General features: G+C 39.4%; 1 protein-coding gene across 3 annotated transcripts; it reads right to left on the minus strand.

Annotated features, from left to right (window-relative positions):
* Positions 1 to 2,227: 2,227 nt before the first annotated feature.
* LOC101525866 (natural killer cells antigen CD94) lies at positions 2,228 to 8,591 on the minus strand. Of its 3 annotated transcripts, XM_058656048.1 has the most exons (6): positions 8,315 to 8,589; positions 7,578 to 7,670; positions 7,367 to 7,429; positions 5,651 to 5,802; positions 3,598 to 3,701; positions 2,228 to 2,348 (listed from the first exon to the last, which is right to left on the minus strand). In XM_058656048.1, the coding sequence occupies exons 1-6, from the start codon at positions 8,343 to 8,345 to the stop codon at positions 2,228 to 2,230; spliced, it is 564 nt and encodes a 187-aa protein (XP_058512031.1). In that variant the 5' UTR covers positions 8,346 to 8,589. The 3 variants fall into 3 exon arrangements, with proteins under 3 accessions (XP_058512031.1, XP_058512032.1, XP_058512030.1); XM_058656049.1 differs by lacking the exon at positions 7,367 to 7,429 and having other exon boundaries at positions 8,315 to 8,591; XM_058656047.1 differs by lacking the exon at positions 5,651 to 5,802 and having other exon boundaries at positions 3,641 to 3,701; positions 8,315 to 8,591.
* Between the last annotated feature and the right edge of the window lie 10,095 nt (positions 8,592 to 18,686).

The raw sequence follows: 18,686 nt of genomic DNA on the forward strand, positions 1-18,686 counted from the left end.
ATATTCCAGCAATCCCAATACACTGTACTAAATGATACTGTATCACCATGCTTACGGTAGCACTGTCCACAAAGCCAAAACATGGAATCAACAAACATGCCCAACATGAGATGAGTGGATAAGGAAAATGTGATATACATGTGTAATGGAACATCATTCAACTATAAAAAGAATAAAAAGGCTATTATTTGCATCAAAATGATTGAAACTGAAAGACATCACGAGGAGTGACTGGACACAGACAGCTGCCTCATTTTCCCTTATACATGGGAGCTATAGTAAATTCAAAATTTTAGTTACTTATGTATTATTTAGTAATAACATAAACAAACAAGCCAAGACAGCCCAAATTTCCAGATGTTAAGCATGTAAATTCTCCGTGCAAGTTGAACATGTGAACTGTATCATGTATTTCTCCATACCACCATATACCCTAAACCAATCTTAGTGCAAGAATGCAAAGAATTCGATCTGTAACCTTGTTGTGTTTATATTTTTGACAAACAAAGTTCAGGAGGATCTTTCTCTGACTTTTTGCATATTAAAAGTGAACTAAGTGGGGCTGACATGATGGTCTCATAGGCTAAGCTTCTGCCTGCAGCTCTATCCCATGTAGCTGCTGGTTTGAGTTCCAACTGCTCCACTTCCATCCAGCTCCCTATTTATGTTCTGAGGAAAGCAGTAGAGGACGACACAAGTCCCTGCACCTACGTGGGAGACCCAGAGAAGTTTCTGGCTCCTGGCTTCAGATCGGTTCAGCTACAGCCATTGCAGCTATTTGGGGAGTGAAACAGCAGGTTCACTGTCTCTGCTTCTCTCTGCAACTCTACCTTTTTTTTTTTTTTAAGATTTATTCATTTTATTACAGCCAGATATACACAGAGGAGGAGAGACAGAGAGGAAGATCTTCCATCCGATGATTCACTCCCCAAGTGAGCCGCAACGGGCTGATGCGCGCCGATCCGATGCCGGGAACCTAGAACCTCTTCCGGGTCTCCCATGCGGGTCCAGTGTCCCAATGCATTGGGCTGTCCTCAACTGCTTTCCCAGGCCACAAGCAGGGAGCTGGATGGGAAGTGGAGCTGCCGGGATTAGAACCAGCGCCCATATGGGATCCCGGGGCTTTCAAGGCGAGGACTTTAGCCGCTAGGCCACGCTGCCGGGCCCAACTCTACCTTTCAAATGAAAATCTAAAAATACATTTTTTTAAAAAGTGATTCAGATGCAAGTAATTATTATCATCCACTTGAAACAAATTCACAAATCAAAAATTTTGGGACAAATCTTTTAACATGTGTATGCAAGAATTATAAGTAGACTTTTATTTTGCTAGCTGTGAGGTCAAGAAAATGTAATACAGGTCACAGGCATGGGACCTCATTGTTGCTCCACCCTTTAACATATTCAGAAATCCCTGGGGCAAATGAGTTCTTTCCTTCTACAACCCAAAACACACACACACAAAAGAGATAACAGTGTGGAATTAAACACATGACATTTATTAAAGTGAATAAGATCATAAGTGCACGTGAAAGGGACTCTTACTAATGGATTTATACGACAAAGAAGGTCTGAGGAGTAAAGAAGTGAGTATTATAAAATCACAACATCAGGGCAAAATCTTGACCCAATCACATGTTAATTAACATTTGGCTAAAGACTTTCAATTATTCTTAATAACACAAGAGTATCAAGAGCAGATACACAATATGTTATATTCAAAATCATAATATTCTTGCATATTTCTGGCACTTTCATCTCTAAATTAAGGATATAAATATACAGATACCCAGAAACAATCAACAAAGAATCTTCAACTTAATATTTACTTCCAGAAAAAGAGATGAGATTGAAATTTCCCAATCTACTATGGCATACAAAGGACTGAAAGGATGCTGAGTGCAATATCTGGCATCAAGTACATGTTACTTAATTTTATGCAAAGATGATTTACAGATAGATGCGTTGGACTATATTGAATTTAATATTCAGCATATACATTAGATATTCATAAAATCCTTTATCTCAACACCTCATAATTCTGAGTATAGATATGCAAATCACATCAATTTTAAAACACATGGCTTCTAAGACATGAAAGCTGTACAATAAGACACAGTTGGAAACATTGTACACATCCCAGAAATATCCAATTAGTAATGTGATCCAGGCACTGTTCTTAACGTCACAGCTCTGTATTGCTCACTGCCACTGTTTCAAGAAGTATTTAAATAAGTCGTTTCTTACAGATATAAGGATAACTCTTTTCGCAGTTTTCATTCAAAACAACTTTGGATGGAGCATACACAACACAGTCCTTTGGAGTCAAACTTTGAAACATTTGAAATCTGAAATCAAGAAAAAAAGGTGTTAACATTAAAATGTCCAAGGATAATTTTTAAATTAAATATTGGATTTTCTGACAGAACTTAGGTGAGATAATTGGCATAGTAAACCATATTTTTCTTTCAGTGACCATAATTCTCATGATGTAGGAGTATATACTACCCCAAAACCTAAGCTATTATACTAATGATCAACACCATGAAACTAGAATTTTGTTTAAATTTTTAATACTGTCTTTAGTGGTTTTGACACATGATAAGCTTTATTTCCACTTTGTTTACGATGTACTGGCTGGGGCCCGGCACAGTACCCTAGCAACTAAAGGTCTCGCCTTGCACATACCTGGATCCCATATGGACCCCGGTTCTAATCCTGGCAGTCCTGCTTCTCATCCAACTCCCTGCTTGTGGCCTGGAAAAGCAGTTGAGGATGGTCCAAAGCCTTGAGACCCTGCACACAAAGGAGACCCAGAGGAGGCCCCTGGCTCCTGGCTTTGGATCAGCTCAGCTTTGACCATTGCAGCCACTTAGGGAGTGAATCAGCGCTGGGACAGAAGATTTTCCTCCTTGTATATCTGACTTTCCAATAAAAGTAAATAAACCTTTTTTTAAAAATGTTCTGACTGGTCCACTCTAAGAAAACAAGCCACAGTATTAATTTCTCCATTGTCTGCTGCAGTAAACACCCAGTACAGAATGCAAGTAAGATTCAGGGATTAAGGTATTCAGAAAATAGACTCAGAACATTTGAAACATGGAAGATGCTAAAAACACTCATTTCTACCAGAGTGAAGACAAAATAGGAAACATCATCCTCTCTGGGCTCCCTCTATGTGTGACAAACTACACACACACACACACACACACACGAGCTCACAGAAAATAGAATTAAATGATACATTTATTTGCTACAAACATTGAAATCAGTGTGTAAGTTTATTTTACAATATACATTTTCCGGGAACTCTTTAATCATTTCTCATGCATCTCCAAGTGTTGGTCCCAGGGCCGAAGCAAAGTGATGTCAAGTTTAAGCTCACAGCTATGTTCATTTTCACCACACCAGAGCCTCAACTTGGATGTTCTGAGTGGGACTCACATTATGTCTCTGCTCCACCTGCTCTTTTTTCTGCATTTCTGTGCCCCGTGCAGGTTATCTAAAGGATAGTGAGCCTACACATTTGTTTCACTGGACACATCCAATGATACAGCCACAAAAAATAAAAAGCGGCCTTGACTTCCAGAAACTTACAGATCCTGGGAGACAGCAGAACCATCCTCCCAAAGCCACGCACTGTATTCTTCCTGATAGGAGAGTCCAATCCAGTAAAAGTCTTGATTTGAGCTCATAAACCTCTGCTGGGAGACAGACACAAATGCATCAGCCTAAGCCGACACTGTTCCAGACAGCACAGACCTTTGAGACAGTCAGTAGTCAAAATAAGTGCAGTCTTTTTTTAACATATTGGTTACTCAATACCATGTCGATTAATTCCATAATGTTGTAAATTGCTGTTGATGTTGTGTTGGGGCTTTTAATTGATCGGGATGATATTCTGCCAGCTCTACCTTCAGACCAGACATGGTCTCCCCAAGAAACCGTTGAATTTATCTGGACAATAAGACGTTGGACTCTATGCTTGGTATATGTTTGCAAAGAAAGAATCTTGACTGAATTTGATCTGTAATAAACAACAAGGTGGAGGAATCCACCATGGGGGGAGGGGACAGAGAGGGTTGGGGGAATCCCAGAGCCTATGAAACTGTGTCACATAATGCAACGTAATTAATGAAAAAAAAAAAAAGAAGAATGACTACCAACTGTAAGAAAAACTGAAGTAATAATAGGCTTTTGCAAAGAGTAAAGGATTATAAAATGAAAGCTTATGTGCTAAAATTAATTTAAATAATAAAATAATTTTCCCAAAGTAAAAAAAAAAAATGCAGCCTTCTGTCACACCAACAACCATGTCTGGATCCTAGTTTAAAATGTACTAGTTACATGCCTCGAATTTCTCATTTACCCAGCACATTAATTTATAACAGAAAAAAAAACACACAAAATCTAACTTACTGAAGAAATGAAAAACGTCATTAATGTGAACTAAGATTTATCACAAAAAGATTTATCACTTTTTTCACAGGGGATCAGTGATCAGTTTTATTCCAAATTATCAGTATATTGAAGGATATATATTTAGCATAGATACTTCAAGTGAAAAATTGTTTTCAATTTCTCTTAGGAATTGAATAATTTGGACCCATTGCAGTAGCTTAGTGCCTCCAAACCTCACCTTAAACGTGCCAGGATCCCACATGGGCACCAGTTCTAATCCCTGTTGCTCTACTTCTCATCCAGCTCCCTGCTTGTGGCCTGGGAAAGCAGTTGAGGACGGTTTGAAGCCTTGGGACCCTGCACCCACATGGCAGACCCAGAGAAAGCTCTTGGCTCCTGGCTTCAGCTCAGCTCCAGCCGTTGCGGCTGCTTGGGGAGTGAATGAGCAGACAGATCTTTCTCTCTGTATCTCCTTCTTTCTGTATATCTTCCTTTCCAATAGAAATAAATAAATCTTCCAAAAAAGAATTGAATTAATTTTTATGATCATACTCTCTATGTCAATTCTCATAATCCAAGAAAGATGAAAGTTTTATAGTTACAAAAGAAGCTATAAATTACACTGGAAAAATTAAGATACAGTCATTCTTTTGGTTCTTTGAACAAAATTGGCAAAAAATAATGACCAATTATTTTTTTCCTTGAATTCTCTCTGAAATCTTTCTTGTACTTTATCTGGCATATATCTTGATTTTTACCTCCATGATGTAAGTCTTTGAGGAATTTTATGTAGGTGTTATAATGACCATTTTAGGGTCTTCAGTTCAAATGTGGCTACTCATTTACCATTGAATGAAAGACTCGAATCTAAGTACTCAACTCACCAAGAATGTATTTTTTCTGGGAAAAAAACAAATATAAGTATTTATATTCGTAAATACAGAGTACAAAAAGTTAATACCTGTAAGTGAAATTGATAGATTTGATTACTCTTTACCGTCCTTGTCTATGTTTCTGCTAGACGGTGGCCTTTCTACTTGTTAACGTGCTCAACTCTATGTCTGTAACTAAAATTTTAAAATATACATTGCAAAAACTTAATAAGAAAGAAAGAAAGGAGGAGGAAGGGGGAAGTATCATTATATTCTTAGAATTATATCCATAAACTATGTGAAATCTGTTCTCTTTAATAGAAGTGAATTATTAAAAAAAGAAGCAGAAAATTAGGAAGCGAGAATTAAGTACATGCCAATTCATCTTTGCTTTGGAGCTTAAGTAGACTGGAGTTCTGAATACCACAGAGATGCCCACTTTCTCTCCAGGTTTTCGCTTGATCAGAAAAGAAGTAACAGTTGCACTGATGCCCAATCCACTTGTCTGGACAGGAACAGCAGCCAGAGCCTACAAGAAGGAAAACTGAACATGACTCATGTCATGGGAGATCTCCGTCTTTTAACGCTACCTAATCACTCAAAAGTAATTTGTCATTCTGTTTTCTATACATATTCTTTGAGAATGTACATACATATAGTAGAGGATATTATTGCCACACTGTTTCCTCACAGAGATGAGCTAAAACTAAGTTTAGAAATACATAACATCCAATCACTTATTGATTCTATTTAATAATTTAACTTAAAGATATATAAGAACTTCATTGTATTTAAAGAATCACCTTATTTTTCTTTGAAAGAGTTACAGAGGGGAGAGACAAACATATTTTCCATCCACAGATTCACTCCCTAAATGGCCCCAACAGCCAAAGCTGGGCTGATCCAAAGCTGGGAGTCAGGAGTTTCTTCCAGGTCTCCCACACGGAAGGGCACAAAGACTTAAGCCACTTCCCACTGCTTTCTCGTGTGCTTTAGCAGGAAGCTGGACAAGAAGTGGACCAGCTGGTACTTGAACCAGCATCCATCCAACCAGCGATACAGCAGGCAGTCTAACCCCGCTGCATGACACTGCTGGTGCCAAGACAATTCTTATATGCTTGGATATTTTATTTTTAAAAAACTGAAGATAAATAAACTGTTTATGCTAAAAATCAATCATACAGTTTATCTGTGATGCTGTCTCCAACATATTTTATCCTCAGTAATAAAAGTCATGACACATGATAGACTGTCAAATGAATGTTAAAACCATTGATACAAGATGCAAATGTAGTACTACGTGATCACAAAGTACAGTAAGACAATTTGAGGAGTATTTGAAATATATTCTTTTTTCAAAGTGTTGCAGTCTGTGTACTATATACTGAGTCATAGAAAAACACGAAGAGGGGTGAGTGCTATGACATAGCAACTTAAGCCTCCACCTGAGATGCTGGGCTCCGGTATGGGCACTTGTTTGAATCCAGGACACTCCACTTATAATCCAGTTCCCTATTAATGGCCTGGAAAGACAGCCCAGTGTTTGGGTCCCTCCACCCTTGTGGACAACCTGGAAGAAGTTTCAGGCTCCTGGATTCAGACTGGCCTGACTCTGGCTATTGCAGCCATTTGAGGAGTGAACCAGCAGGTGGAAGATTTCTCTCTCTCTCTCTCTCTCTCTCTCTCTCACTCTGATTTTCAAATGAAAATAAATAAATCCTTAAAAAAAAGAAAAATTACAAACAAAAGATAAAGAAACAGGAATGTAATTAGAATTTTCTGTAATACCTACTGTAGCTAATTTTTTGTTACTTAATCATGACCATTCGTACAGGAAAAGTCTCCAATTACGGCTACTACTTTATTAATTATTATTAATAAATTGTCATTATTTATTAATCATGACATTACACAGTTAATTTAATCACCATTACATTAGAGAACAGCAGAATGGAACTATCCTCCAAGTAGTATGAGAGCTTGTATTACTAAATGTGACATTCCATCATGTGCCTGTTTCTGAAAATTTAAAAAAAAAAAAGATTGTCTACTTAATCCTGTATCAATCACATTTTCCAAAGTATGGAACCTACCTTCCTGGAGTTCTATCGTGACTTCTGGAGAGAATGTTGACTGATTACTTGGCTTAGAAAATACTATAGGAAATAATTGAAGATGCTTAATCAGACATTGATTTGTAAATTAGTAAAATATTTTATTAGTGTGAACAGTAAAATAAACAAAAGTGAAATCTTCAATGTTCACAGTTTAGATGAGTATGTTGACTCAATAATGAAAACTTACCATTTTTCATTACAATTCCCAAAGTAGTCATCAGCAACAGACAAATTATTCCCAAGGTTCCAGAAACGAACCTCCACAGTACCTTCCGAGAAGCTGTAGAAAAAAACAAAATAATGACTCACAGAACAATTACAAGGGCTGAAGTTCTTAAAATCAGGAACCATTGAGGGAGAAACCAAAAACTCCCCTCACTTGATAACAGTCACCTGCCACACAAATACTTGAAAATTACAACATTCAGTTCAGAACCCTAATGCCAACATTTCTATGTCATACACACCATGCTTCCTGGAGATTATCCATATATTTTCTTCTCCTTCAGCTCTTAGAAGGTGAATTTACCATTTATTTTGCTAAAATGTCATAGAAACTTAGACACTTGCAGTAAGAAGAGACTGAATTATATTCCATGAGCTTACCTAACAGGTGCTTATTCATTCTCTCTCAGTAAAACTTAGGATCCCATAACAATGCTATTTCATCAAGTTATCAAAGCTGATAACTATCTAAGTCACAAATCAAATGAAAGGTTTTCTAAGACCACAATTTCCCATTGTACAGATTCTATCACTGTCACAATATTGCAGATTGTATCTTCAGTTCATCTGGGTTCTGCTCTCCGCTTGCTGGTAGGTTTTCAGAACTCTTACAGGGAACAGAAGACCCAGTGCATTCTGAACCCGGTGTTATGAGCAACCAACATACAGGTAAATCCTTGTGGACCTGGCTTCACGTACCTGCCATGAGAACTGATGCTCCGAGCTCCATGCAGCAAAGGCACACAGTGGGGGAGGGGCCATGCAGCTAGGGCTAAAGAACCCAAAAGCTGATAACTTAATGTGAAAAGATAAAGAAAAAAATGTGTATTTCAATGATGCCCTTCAATCCTCTATTGATGAAACATGAACGTATAGGATGAACAAGAAGCAGAGAAATCACAAGTGTTTGAAATGTTCCGGGAACCACAACACAGGAAGTCCTCCGCAAACCTCTCTAATGTCAACTCTACCTAGAATAAAGGAGGGTGAGAGAGTGTTTTTAAACGTTTGAACATGAAAGTCATCTGAAGAGATTGGGAAATTGGGGAAAGAGAAACACAAAGGTAAATCTAGTATAATAAGAATATAATAAAATTTAGCATAACAAAATTCCGCATACAGTTATTTTTAATACTAACAAATATTTAATTTGTGCTAAATATAGTTTAAAGCACTTGACATATTTTAGCTCATTTGTTTGTGAAAATGGCCTGAAGACACATAAACATCCATATTACCAGTGAGAAAATTGAGGCATAACAGAGCTAGGTAACCTGGCCAAGAATATTTCCATTTGAAAGCTTTTTTTTCCAGGGCATCCATGAAGAATCTTTCCTTTTTTAATTTTTTTGTTATTATTTTAGGACACAAGTCCATAGGTTCCCTTGTCCGCCTCATACATACTGATTTCCCCTGTATTGTTTCAACAGTATATTCCTTCCTAAACAGTCTCAAGTCCAGCAATCTCTTGCAGTTTCTTTCAAACCAAACCCATGACTCTGTATGTATATATTTTTCTGATGTTCCCTTCTTGTCTTTAGCATCGAGTGGGTGGCATTTCCACGTCTCTTTAACACAGTCAAGGCAGGCAAAGGTCAAAAAGGTTGAATCAGAGTGGCTTCCCATCACTGTTCTACACAAGCAAATACACCTCTCCCCAACACGACCTCAGCTGGTCTGACCCAACATGTCAGCAGCGCCTTACTCACTCTAGCCTTAATTTCTTTCAATGGACCCAACACACAACCCTCCCCTTTCAAGAACTGGGATCCCGTATAGGCACTGGTTTGTGTTCTGGATGCTCCACTTCCCATCCAGCTCTCTGCTTGTGGCCTGAGAAAGCAGTGGGGGACAGCCCAGTGCCTTGGAACCCTGCATCTTCATGGAAGACCTGGAAGAAGCTCCTGGCTTTGGATAAACTAGGTTCCAACTTGTTGGGGCTATTTGGGGAGTGAACCAGCAGATGGAAGACCTCTCTCTCTCTCTCTCTCTTTCTCTTTCTCTTTCTCTCTCTGTGTCTCCTCTTCGTAAAACTGCCTTTTCAATAATAATAATAATAAAAATCTTCTTTCAATGGACTATTCCCTGAAAAGGCCTCACTCAGATACTAAACTGATACTTCAATTTATCTGTTGCTCCTCAGAAGAGTAACTTTATTAGTCAGAATTTCAAATGTGGAATAGATTAAGAGTCTTGGAAGCGAGGACTCTGATCCATGAGTTATTCAATACCTGCATGGTATTCCTTCTCATGAGATTCATAAATTATGAATTTGTGTTTAATATTAATTATCATTATTATAGATAAACCTTTTGTAGAATGTGCATTTTCAACCCCCCCAAAAAAGGACAACAAATTAATTTCACAAAGTCAGAATTTGACTTGCATTATGTGAATGCCAGTGATTTGCAAAATCACTAAAATAAAAATCCAGTAGAGATTGAAAATGTCTCCATTCAGATTCTGTGCAGATCCTATCTGACTACTATAATAAAGGCTCCTTGGATCACTTAATATCTATTCTTGTTCAGGTTTTGTGTAGGACAGAGCTGGACTAGCACAAAGCTGCCTAACTTCTGTTGTTTGTCTCATGTAAAATTGTTATTTTGTTTTTAAAAAGCGGAGGCTGCTTGCATTGATAACTTTGTATTTTACTGGATGCACTGCACCTTCCCTCATAGGATGACATCAGCTGCTTACAAAGCAAGTATGTCTCGGGTCATACGTTTAACAGCGGCATTTCAAGAGGTGCAACCTCTGAAAAAATGGGTCAAACTCTTAAAGTCTTTTGTAAATAAACGTCTGACATGAAAAAAATTTTTAAATAAGCATTTAGGAGTTTTTATTTAGATTTGTGATAGAACATTTAATAAGAATTAATACTACATTTCCAAAGCCAACAGAATCACCTTTATTTGAAAGTTATTCTAAATTTTCAAAACTGTCAATTTTGAGAGTTATAACTGTCCTGGTCCTGTGTGTTTCCATCTTCATTCACCGACTAAAAGTAAAAATCCAACAAAAGCATGTTGAACTCAAGAACTCCAAATTTGAGCCTGGCTCAATGGCTTAGTGGTTAAATCCTAGTCTTGAATGTGCTGGGATCCCATATGGGTGCCGGTTTGTGTCCTGGATGCTCCATTTTCCATCCAGCTCCCTGCTTGTGACTTGAGAAAGCAATAGAACATGACCCAAAGCCTTGGAACCCTACACCCTCATGGAGAGACACAGAAGAAGCTTCTGGCTCCTGGTTTTGGGTCAGCCGTTGTGGCCACTTGGCAAGTGAAGTGGACAGAAGATTTTTCTCTGTGTATCCCCTTCTCTCTGTAAATGTGCCTTCTCAACAAAAATAATTTTAAAAAGAAAAATAGAACTCCAAACTCAAGTTACAGATAACTGAACACACACATACACGCTCATTTTTTTGCACCTGCTTTTAATTCCTACTGAATTGTCAGTCCTGGCGTATTCTTTGATTCCTTTGGCATATAGGGAGCTAAAGTTTCCAGGCTATGCCATTCCTACTCATCTCCATCTGTTGCAAAGATGATCATTGACCCACTTACACCCGTTAGGTCACTTGAATTCTGGTTCACGAGTATCTGCAACTCCATATTGACATCTCTGTATCTACAGAACATTTTTCTTCTCGTAGAATTGCTGAAAACCTTGCTGCTGCCATACAAGCCAGACATACAGAATAACGGGAGTCAGCTCAGAAATGCAGAATATTGGAGCCAGCATTTGGCATGGTAGGCTAAGCCTCCACCTGCAGCACCAGCATCCCGTAGGAGCACCAGTTCATGTCCCAGCTCTTCCACTTCCAATCCAGCTCCCTGCTAATGTGTCTGGTAAAGCAAAGAAAGATGGCCCAGCTGTTTGGGTCTCTGAACCCACATGGGAGACACAGAAAAGCTCCTTGATTCAAATCTTCTCAAGCTTAGTTTCAACTAATGTGGCTATTTGGGGAGGAAAACATTTGGGGAGTTGATGAACCTAACGCTGTGAAGATGGAAGAAAGAAGGACACGAAAATGGGAGATCAGAAAGGCAAGACTGAGGGATACTCACACATGGCCACACCATGAGAGGAGAAGCTGCACTCAATGGTATTCCTTTTGTCACTCAAGTCACCACTTCCCTTCTCAGTGCCCTGAGTCATTGTGGGAGTTGAGTAAACGCCAGAAGAAAACCAACCCTCAAAATGGATGAGTCTTTGGCATTTCCTGCTTTGGAGGTGTATGTTAGCCATTCTTTTTTTTTTTTTTTTTTTTTTTAAGATTTTATTTATTTTTGGGCCTGGCAGCGTGGCTAGCGGCTAAAGTCCTCGCCTTGAACGCCACGGGATCCCATATAGGCGCCGGTTCTAATCCCTGCAGCTCCACTTCCCATCCAGCTCCCTGCTGTGGCCTGGGAAAGCAGTCAAGGACAGCCCAAAGCTTTGGGACCCTGCACCCGCATGGGAGACCTGGAGGAGGTTCCTGGTTCCCAGCATCGGATTGGCGCACACCGGCCCGTTGTGGCTCACTTGGGGAGTGAAACATCGGATGGAAGATCTTCCTCTCTGTCTCTCCTCCTCTCTGTATATCCGGTTTTCCAATAATAATAAATATTTTTTAAAAAAGATTTTATTTACTTTTATTTCAAAGTCAGAGAGGAGGAGAGACAGAGAGGACAATCTTCTGTCTGATGGTTCACTTCTCAAGTGACCGCAACAGCTGGAGCTGAGCTAATCCAAAGCCAGGAGCTTCTTCCCGGGTCCCCCATGCAGGTGCAGGGTACCAAGTCTTGGGCCATCCTTGACTGCTTTCCCAGGCTACAAGCAGGGAGCTGGATGGGAAGCAGGCCTGCTGGGATTAAAACCGGCACCTATATGGGATCCCGGTGCGTTCCAGGCAAGGACTTCTGCTGCTAGGCCACCATGCTGGGGCTGTATGTTAGCCATTCTTTTGTCATTGTCTAAAAATAATCCTCTTCAGAAACACATGATATTCAAATTGCTTAATCCCATCTAGACACTCCGATTCCTTTCAACAGTCAAGAATCTTGATACACCCTCATCACAGAGAAGGGACAGGGGAAGAAAATAAATTCTAATGAGAGTTTGAAAAAAAAAGTTCCTCAACCTCAGAATTCATCCTTGGTTGATAATGTAACAAAACATCTCCATGTATAATTACAGAAAAAGTTGGAGAATTTTTTATTACTATTATTATTTTCATTTTGTAGGTATAAGGATTCTTCCCTCCACCTTTCCTTCTTTTCTCCCCATTTTAGCAACTATTTGTCCTTATATCATCACAGTAGTATAATCCTTTAGCAACAGTTACAAGTTTAGCATTCTGCTATTTAAATGTATCATGGCATTGTGGGTATAAGCAAAGGTATAAAATATCATATCATACTGTCAAGATACCTTTTTTAAAAAATGAGATTAGTTGCCCATTGAGGCATGACCAGAGTTAACACAGATGGAAAATAAAATTTGATTTTTATTCTAATGCCTTCTGCACCATGGATTTCTTTAATCATTTTCATATTTTGTTTTGACTTTAAAATTAAACAAGAGTTTAGAAGATGTTATTTTCTAATCTGTATCAGTTCAAGAAAAACTTGGTAGATAAATGCTGCAGTTTGTATAGCTGGCACACCCTTTTTGGGGGACAGGCAGAAAGAGTGCTCCTGTATACTAGCGTACATCCCAAATGTCTCTGAAATAGCCAGATCTGGGCCAAGCTGGAGTCAGGAACACAGTTCAGGCTTCCCATGTGAATAGCAGAAATCCAACTACATTAGCAGGAAGCTGGAGTCAGGAGCAAGAGGCAGAACCCCCTAATCTGTTGTTGGAGGGAATGTGGGCTAGTGCAGGCGCTATGGAAGTCACTGTGGAGCATGCCCAGACAACTGAAAATTGATCTGCCCTGTGACCCAGCTATGCCACCTGTGGAATACACCCAGATGAAGAAAAATCTGCATCTGAGAAAGCAACATACAGCCCACGTTTAAAGCAGCACACACCACAATAGCAAAGACATGAAAACAACCCAGGTGCCCATTAAAAAGGGAATGGATAAGGAAACTGTGGTACATCTACTCCATGGAATATTACACGCCCATCCAAAAGAATGAAATTCTACTGTGCACAACAAAATGGTCCCAACTGGAGATCATTTTGTTCGGGGAAACAAGTCAATCCCAAAATGACAGGTATCATATGTTCTCTGTATAAGGCAACATGCATGCAAAATACAAAATAAATATACAAGTGAACAAGTTAACACATATATCCTCATAGACGAATTGTATAATGCATCAGGATGTTACAATATGTTGGAGTCGGCATCTCTATGCCCAAATAAAAGGGGAATTTCCAATGAAACAGTCAAATATACCTTGACAATATAATATTAGCTTTTCTATATTTGTTTATACATATAATTCCATCATGTACTTAAATGGTAGAATGTTAGACTTGTAACTGTTACTAAGGGACTGCACTGCTGTAATAATACGAGGGAAATAGCAGGAGGGAGAAATGTGAAGAGAAAAGGGAAGATCTGTATACCTACAAAAATGCATCATGGGGAATAATAAAAATACCAAAAAGACACCTCTCAGATAAAATATCTTGATATTCCACCACTTCATTGATGTAGAAATTTTTTAATACCTCTGGAAATTCCATCACATCCAATACTTCTGTTAATGGGACAATCTCATAAATATTAGTGTACTTCCAAAAGTTCATGGGAAATGAAATGAAAATAATGCACATTTTTCTTTTTTTTCTTTTTTTTATTACATTGCATTATGTGACACAGTTTTATAGATATTGGGATTCTCCCCACCCCTCCCTAAGCCCTCCCCCCCATAATAATGCACATTTTTCATGAACTTTTGGAAGTACTGCCATATACCTGTAAGTAGGAAATCATATGAACCCTTCCTGCCTCTTAATACATCGTCCTAAAGATTCAGGCATTATTTCAAAATAAACAGGGATTTAATATTATTGTTGCTATCATTCAGTTCTACCCATGGAACTTTTCTAGATGTAGGCCAAAATTGCTTTTTTAATTTTATTCATTTATTTGAAAGGCAGAGTTTCAAAGAGAAGGGGAGAGACAGAGAAAATGAGATCTTCCACCCACTAATTCACTCCCCAACTGACCACATTGGTTCAGTCTCCCCAGTGAAAAAAAAGGGGCTCAAGTTTTTGGGTCATGTTCTACTACTTTCCCAGGTGCATTAACAGGGAGCTGGATTGGAAGTGGAGAAGCCGGGACTCGTACTAACGTCCATATAAGATTCTGCCAATGCAGGTAGAGGTTTAATTCATTGTGCCACAACAGTAGCCCACACCAGGATGATTTTTAATGTGTTTTGCTCTGGCCTTCTCTAAGTAGATAACTGTTTTATGGCCATTGTGTGGCTATACTCCAAGTGAGGAAAAACTTGCCGTGGTAAAGGACTATACTGATTCAGTTCTCAATGCAATGTTTTCATTTGATCTCTGGTGGGTTATTCAGTGTCTTTGGCATTATATTTTGAGTTTTGGATTGAGGTGGTCTTCTTTTTTATGTGCATTTTCATTTGACAGTTGCAGTTGTAGGTAGCAGTTGCAAATTCTTTCACAGATATTAACCAGAGACATCACTTGGAAAAATAAGTATCCAAATAATGACCATACAATCAGCAGTCTGTTGAATAAAATACCAGCATTGTTGAGGGTAAGGAGAGGTTCATATGGCCTGAGTGGGCAAAGCATGTGGCTTATTTCAAAATGTCTTGGTTTCAGCCTTTGATGTATATATTTTCTAAATAACAGGTCAGTGTATCACATGGCACTTAAGCAAGGTGTCAGAGCCTCATGAAAGAGCTGCACAGTATTTAGTCGCACCTGTGGCTGCTTAGCTCTGTGTGGCTGGAAAGAGTTTGTGGTGAGCCTGAGGTGCGTCTTTGCTTCATTTTCAGAAATAACACAGCAAAGTTGACACATTGGTCACATCTTGAGTCTAAAGCTCAAGTGGTTTCTCGTCGTATCAGTGAAATGGCACTGAGTTTCTTTCTCGGTGTTTAAGCAAACAAGTCTACCTTGCAGCTGGATGGTCGGCTAACTGCTGATTGTAACAAAAAGGGATTCCCTAAAAATGAAAAGCACCTCAGGACCCATACAGGATGAGGCCTGGGCTCAGAAACAGGCATCGACTGAGTGTTTAAAATGCCTCTTCACAGAACAAGGCGTCTGGGTTCAAATGTGTCTGCCTCCAGCTTCTTGGCCATGTGAACACCGACTGGGAACAGTGCTGGCTCAAACAGCTGGGTTCCTGCCACCAAGAGAGGGATCTAGATTGAGCATCTGGATCCCAGTTTGGGCCTGGTACAGTTCCAGCAGTTGCAGGCAACTGGGGAATGAACCAGCAGAGGAAGATACAAATCTTTCTCTCTGTCTCTCTTGCTTTCTCCCCTCCCTATGAAAAAAAAAATCAGTAACAGTCTGTTACCTATTTCACTTTATAACTTTACTAACCCATACACACTCTTCCAATTTCCAAATGGTTCTCTGTTCTAACTTCAAGCCTGTGGTCTATACTACATATGCATTCTAATTTTAGATACAGTCTCTCCATTATTTTTCATTACCAATAAAGCAATAGAACATAGTTTGCACAAAAAGAGAAAACACAAAAGTAACTCTCTTAAACAGTTGAAAAATTCAGGACCTACTGTAAACACAGAATAAGACAAAAATGCGTTCAAACTAAAAAGTTACTATCCTTTTGCTATGTGAAAAATTGTGATCCTATACGTGCAGTTCCAAGGGTAGAAAAAGTGAAGAAGTGAGGAAGAAATCCATGCATGCAACTGAACTCTGAAGTAGGGCCCGCCTTGTCGTTATGTGTAACTACCAGTCCTGTTAGAAAAAGTAACCTGAGCACAGGGATTTGATCTGTATTTATAGTTCCTGAACAGTGCCTAACCCACAAAAAAGAAACTCTCTGAACGATCTGCTTAATGAATGCATGCCTATATCAATGGAACCACACATTCATAGAAGTTGAATAAAAGTTGAAAGTAACTGAAGTCAGGGTCAGTACAATTATCTTGGTGTGAAACTTAAATTATCTGAGGGTGATCTAATAGGAACCCAACACACAGAAAAATCAAGAACTATAAAAGCACAAATCAAAGTGAACTGATGATTCAAAGACAAAAGAGAACTCAAAACTAACTTTAAGTCATCCCTGGGCCCGGCGGCGTGGCCTAGCAGCTAAAGTCCTCGCCTTGAAAGCCACGGGATCCCATATGGGCGCCGGTTCTAATCCCGGCAGCTCCTCTTTCCATCCAGCTTCTTGCTTGTGGCCTGGGAAAGCAGTCAAGGACGGCCCAATGCTTTGGGACCCTGCACCCATGTGGGAAACCTGGAAGAAGCTCCTGGCTCCTGGCTCCGGATCGGCACAGCACCGGCTATTGAGGTCACTTGGGGAATGAATCATCGGACAGAAGATCTTCCTCTCTATCTCTTCTCTCTGTATATCTGACTTTGTAATAAAAATAAATAAATATTTTTTTAAAGTCATCGCTAAACAAGTACTCATCCTCCCCCTCGTCTTCGATCTATTAGCTTTGAAGTATTGAGAGTAAGTTTGAAGAGTCTGCTTTGTTTTTTAGATCTGTAAACGTGGGTAGATGACACAGTTTCTTTAAGAGGTGTCTTGTTCACTGGCAAAAGGCAGAACATCATTAAATACTATATTGGAGTGTATTCTGGGAATGGTTTGTGATGAAAACATACAAGGGCACTTCAGAATGATTACAGGTAAGTGGAAGCAAAGGACAAATTTATTTTGGTGCAAAATAAATTGAAATCCACAGAGTTCTTTGAATAATGCATGTTCCATGAGCTTTTTGAAGACCTCCTTAGAGGCAAAGATGTCAATTGTTGGCATCAACATAAAATCACTTTACAATCCCACATTTTCATAAATTCTTAGTATTTAAGACATAGTGTTCAGCTAGAAGACAGACACACATTCAGGCTCAGAGGACAGCAATCAGCTACTATTAGTTCCAGGAAGCTTAGACACTCAACTTTAAACTAACTTGAAAGAAAACCTTCGGGCCCTGAGGTGACCCCAGACCACTCATCAGCTCAAACCACTGCGTGTGTGAAAGGTACAGCTCACACATCCTGCTGCATGGTGCAGAACAGTTCTGACCACAGAGCTGCTGCTGTTTCAACACGCTCAGCAGCCACACGAAGTCTGATGTGACTCTGTAAGCTTTGGTATGCCTGGAACGGTGATAGCAGAAGGAACAGCATGTCTGATGAAAAGAAGAGAGCACTACTGCAGAGGACATCAGGAGCCAACCAGGTACCTGGGCAGAGTGACATGCACGGCTTGAGAAGGAGAGAGGAGAGCAGAGGTGGGGTTTGCAAGTGGAAGTGGCTGATTGCTATCACTGTTGCTGCCTTGTTTCCGCGATTCCACCAAGTGACCACAGGAAGCAACACTAAATTTAAGACCATGACATTTACCCACTGTGAGGTAAGAATCGGACACAAAGAAAAATAATATTGACGATCACACAGTGCTGACTGGTCTATAAACACTAGAGGCTTGTTTTCCATGAGATCATTTTTATCTGGAATTTTCCTCTGATAATGAATGGAGAGGAACATATTTTATAGATGAAAATAACGATCAGGTGGATATGTAAAAAAGAAAAAAAAAGAACCACTGAAGTACTATGGAGAAAGATCTTACATCAAATATTGTCCTGGTAGTCATGGATGACAAAGGAACTTTTTTAACTTTTGGAGATTACAAGACCTGCTTGTCCCTGAGTTCCTGTTGAATATTTATTATAATGGAACAGTGGTTGGAGCAGAAAGTTTTTGAAACAGAGTGCCTGGATTCATGTGTCCTGTCTCTACTCCTCCTCCCTGTCAGTATACATGGAGGCAGCATGGATTGAGTAGCGAAGTCCCAGCCACTCAAGGGAAGTGATTGATTCCCGTGCTCCTGGCATCAGCCTGGCCCAGCCCCAGCTACTGCTGAGGGTGAACT

This window comes from Ochotona princeps, chromosome 27 (genome assembly GCF_030435755.1).
Source record: "Ochotona princeps isolate mOchPri1 chromosome 27, mOchPri1.hap1, whole genome shotgun sequence".
In the NCBI taxonomy this organism is placed as follows: Eukaryota; Metazoa; Chordata; class Mammalia; order Lagomorpha; family Ochotonidae; genus Ochotona; species Ochotona princeps.

Coding starts and splice junctions, on each gene's coding strand:
- LOC101525866 (XM_058656048.1), bottom strand. CDS start 8,345: ATGGAGCTCGGAGCATCAGTTCTCATGGCAG. Junction 7,671..8,314: donor AGCATCAGTTCTCATGGCAG/GTACGTGAAGCC, acceptor TTTTTTCTACAG/CTTCTCGGAAGGTACTGTGG. Junction 5,803..7,366: donor CACGATAGAACTCCAGGAAG/GTAGGTTCCATA, acceptor TCCTTCTTGTAG/GCTCTGGCTGCTGTTCCTGT.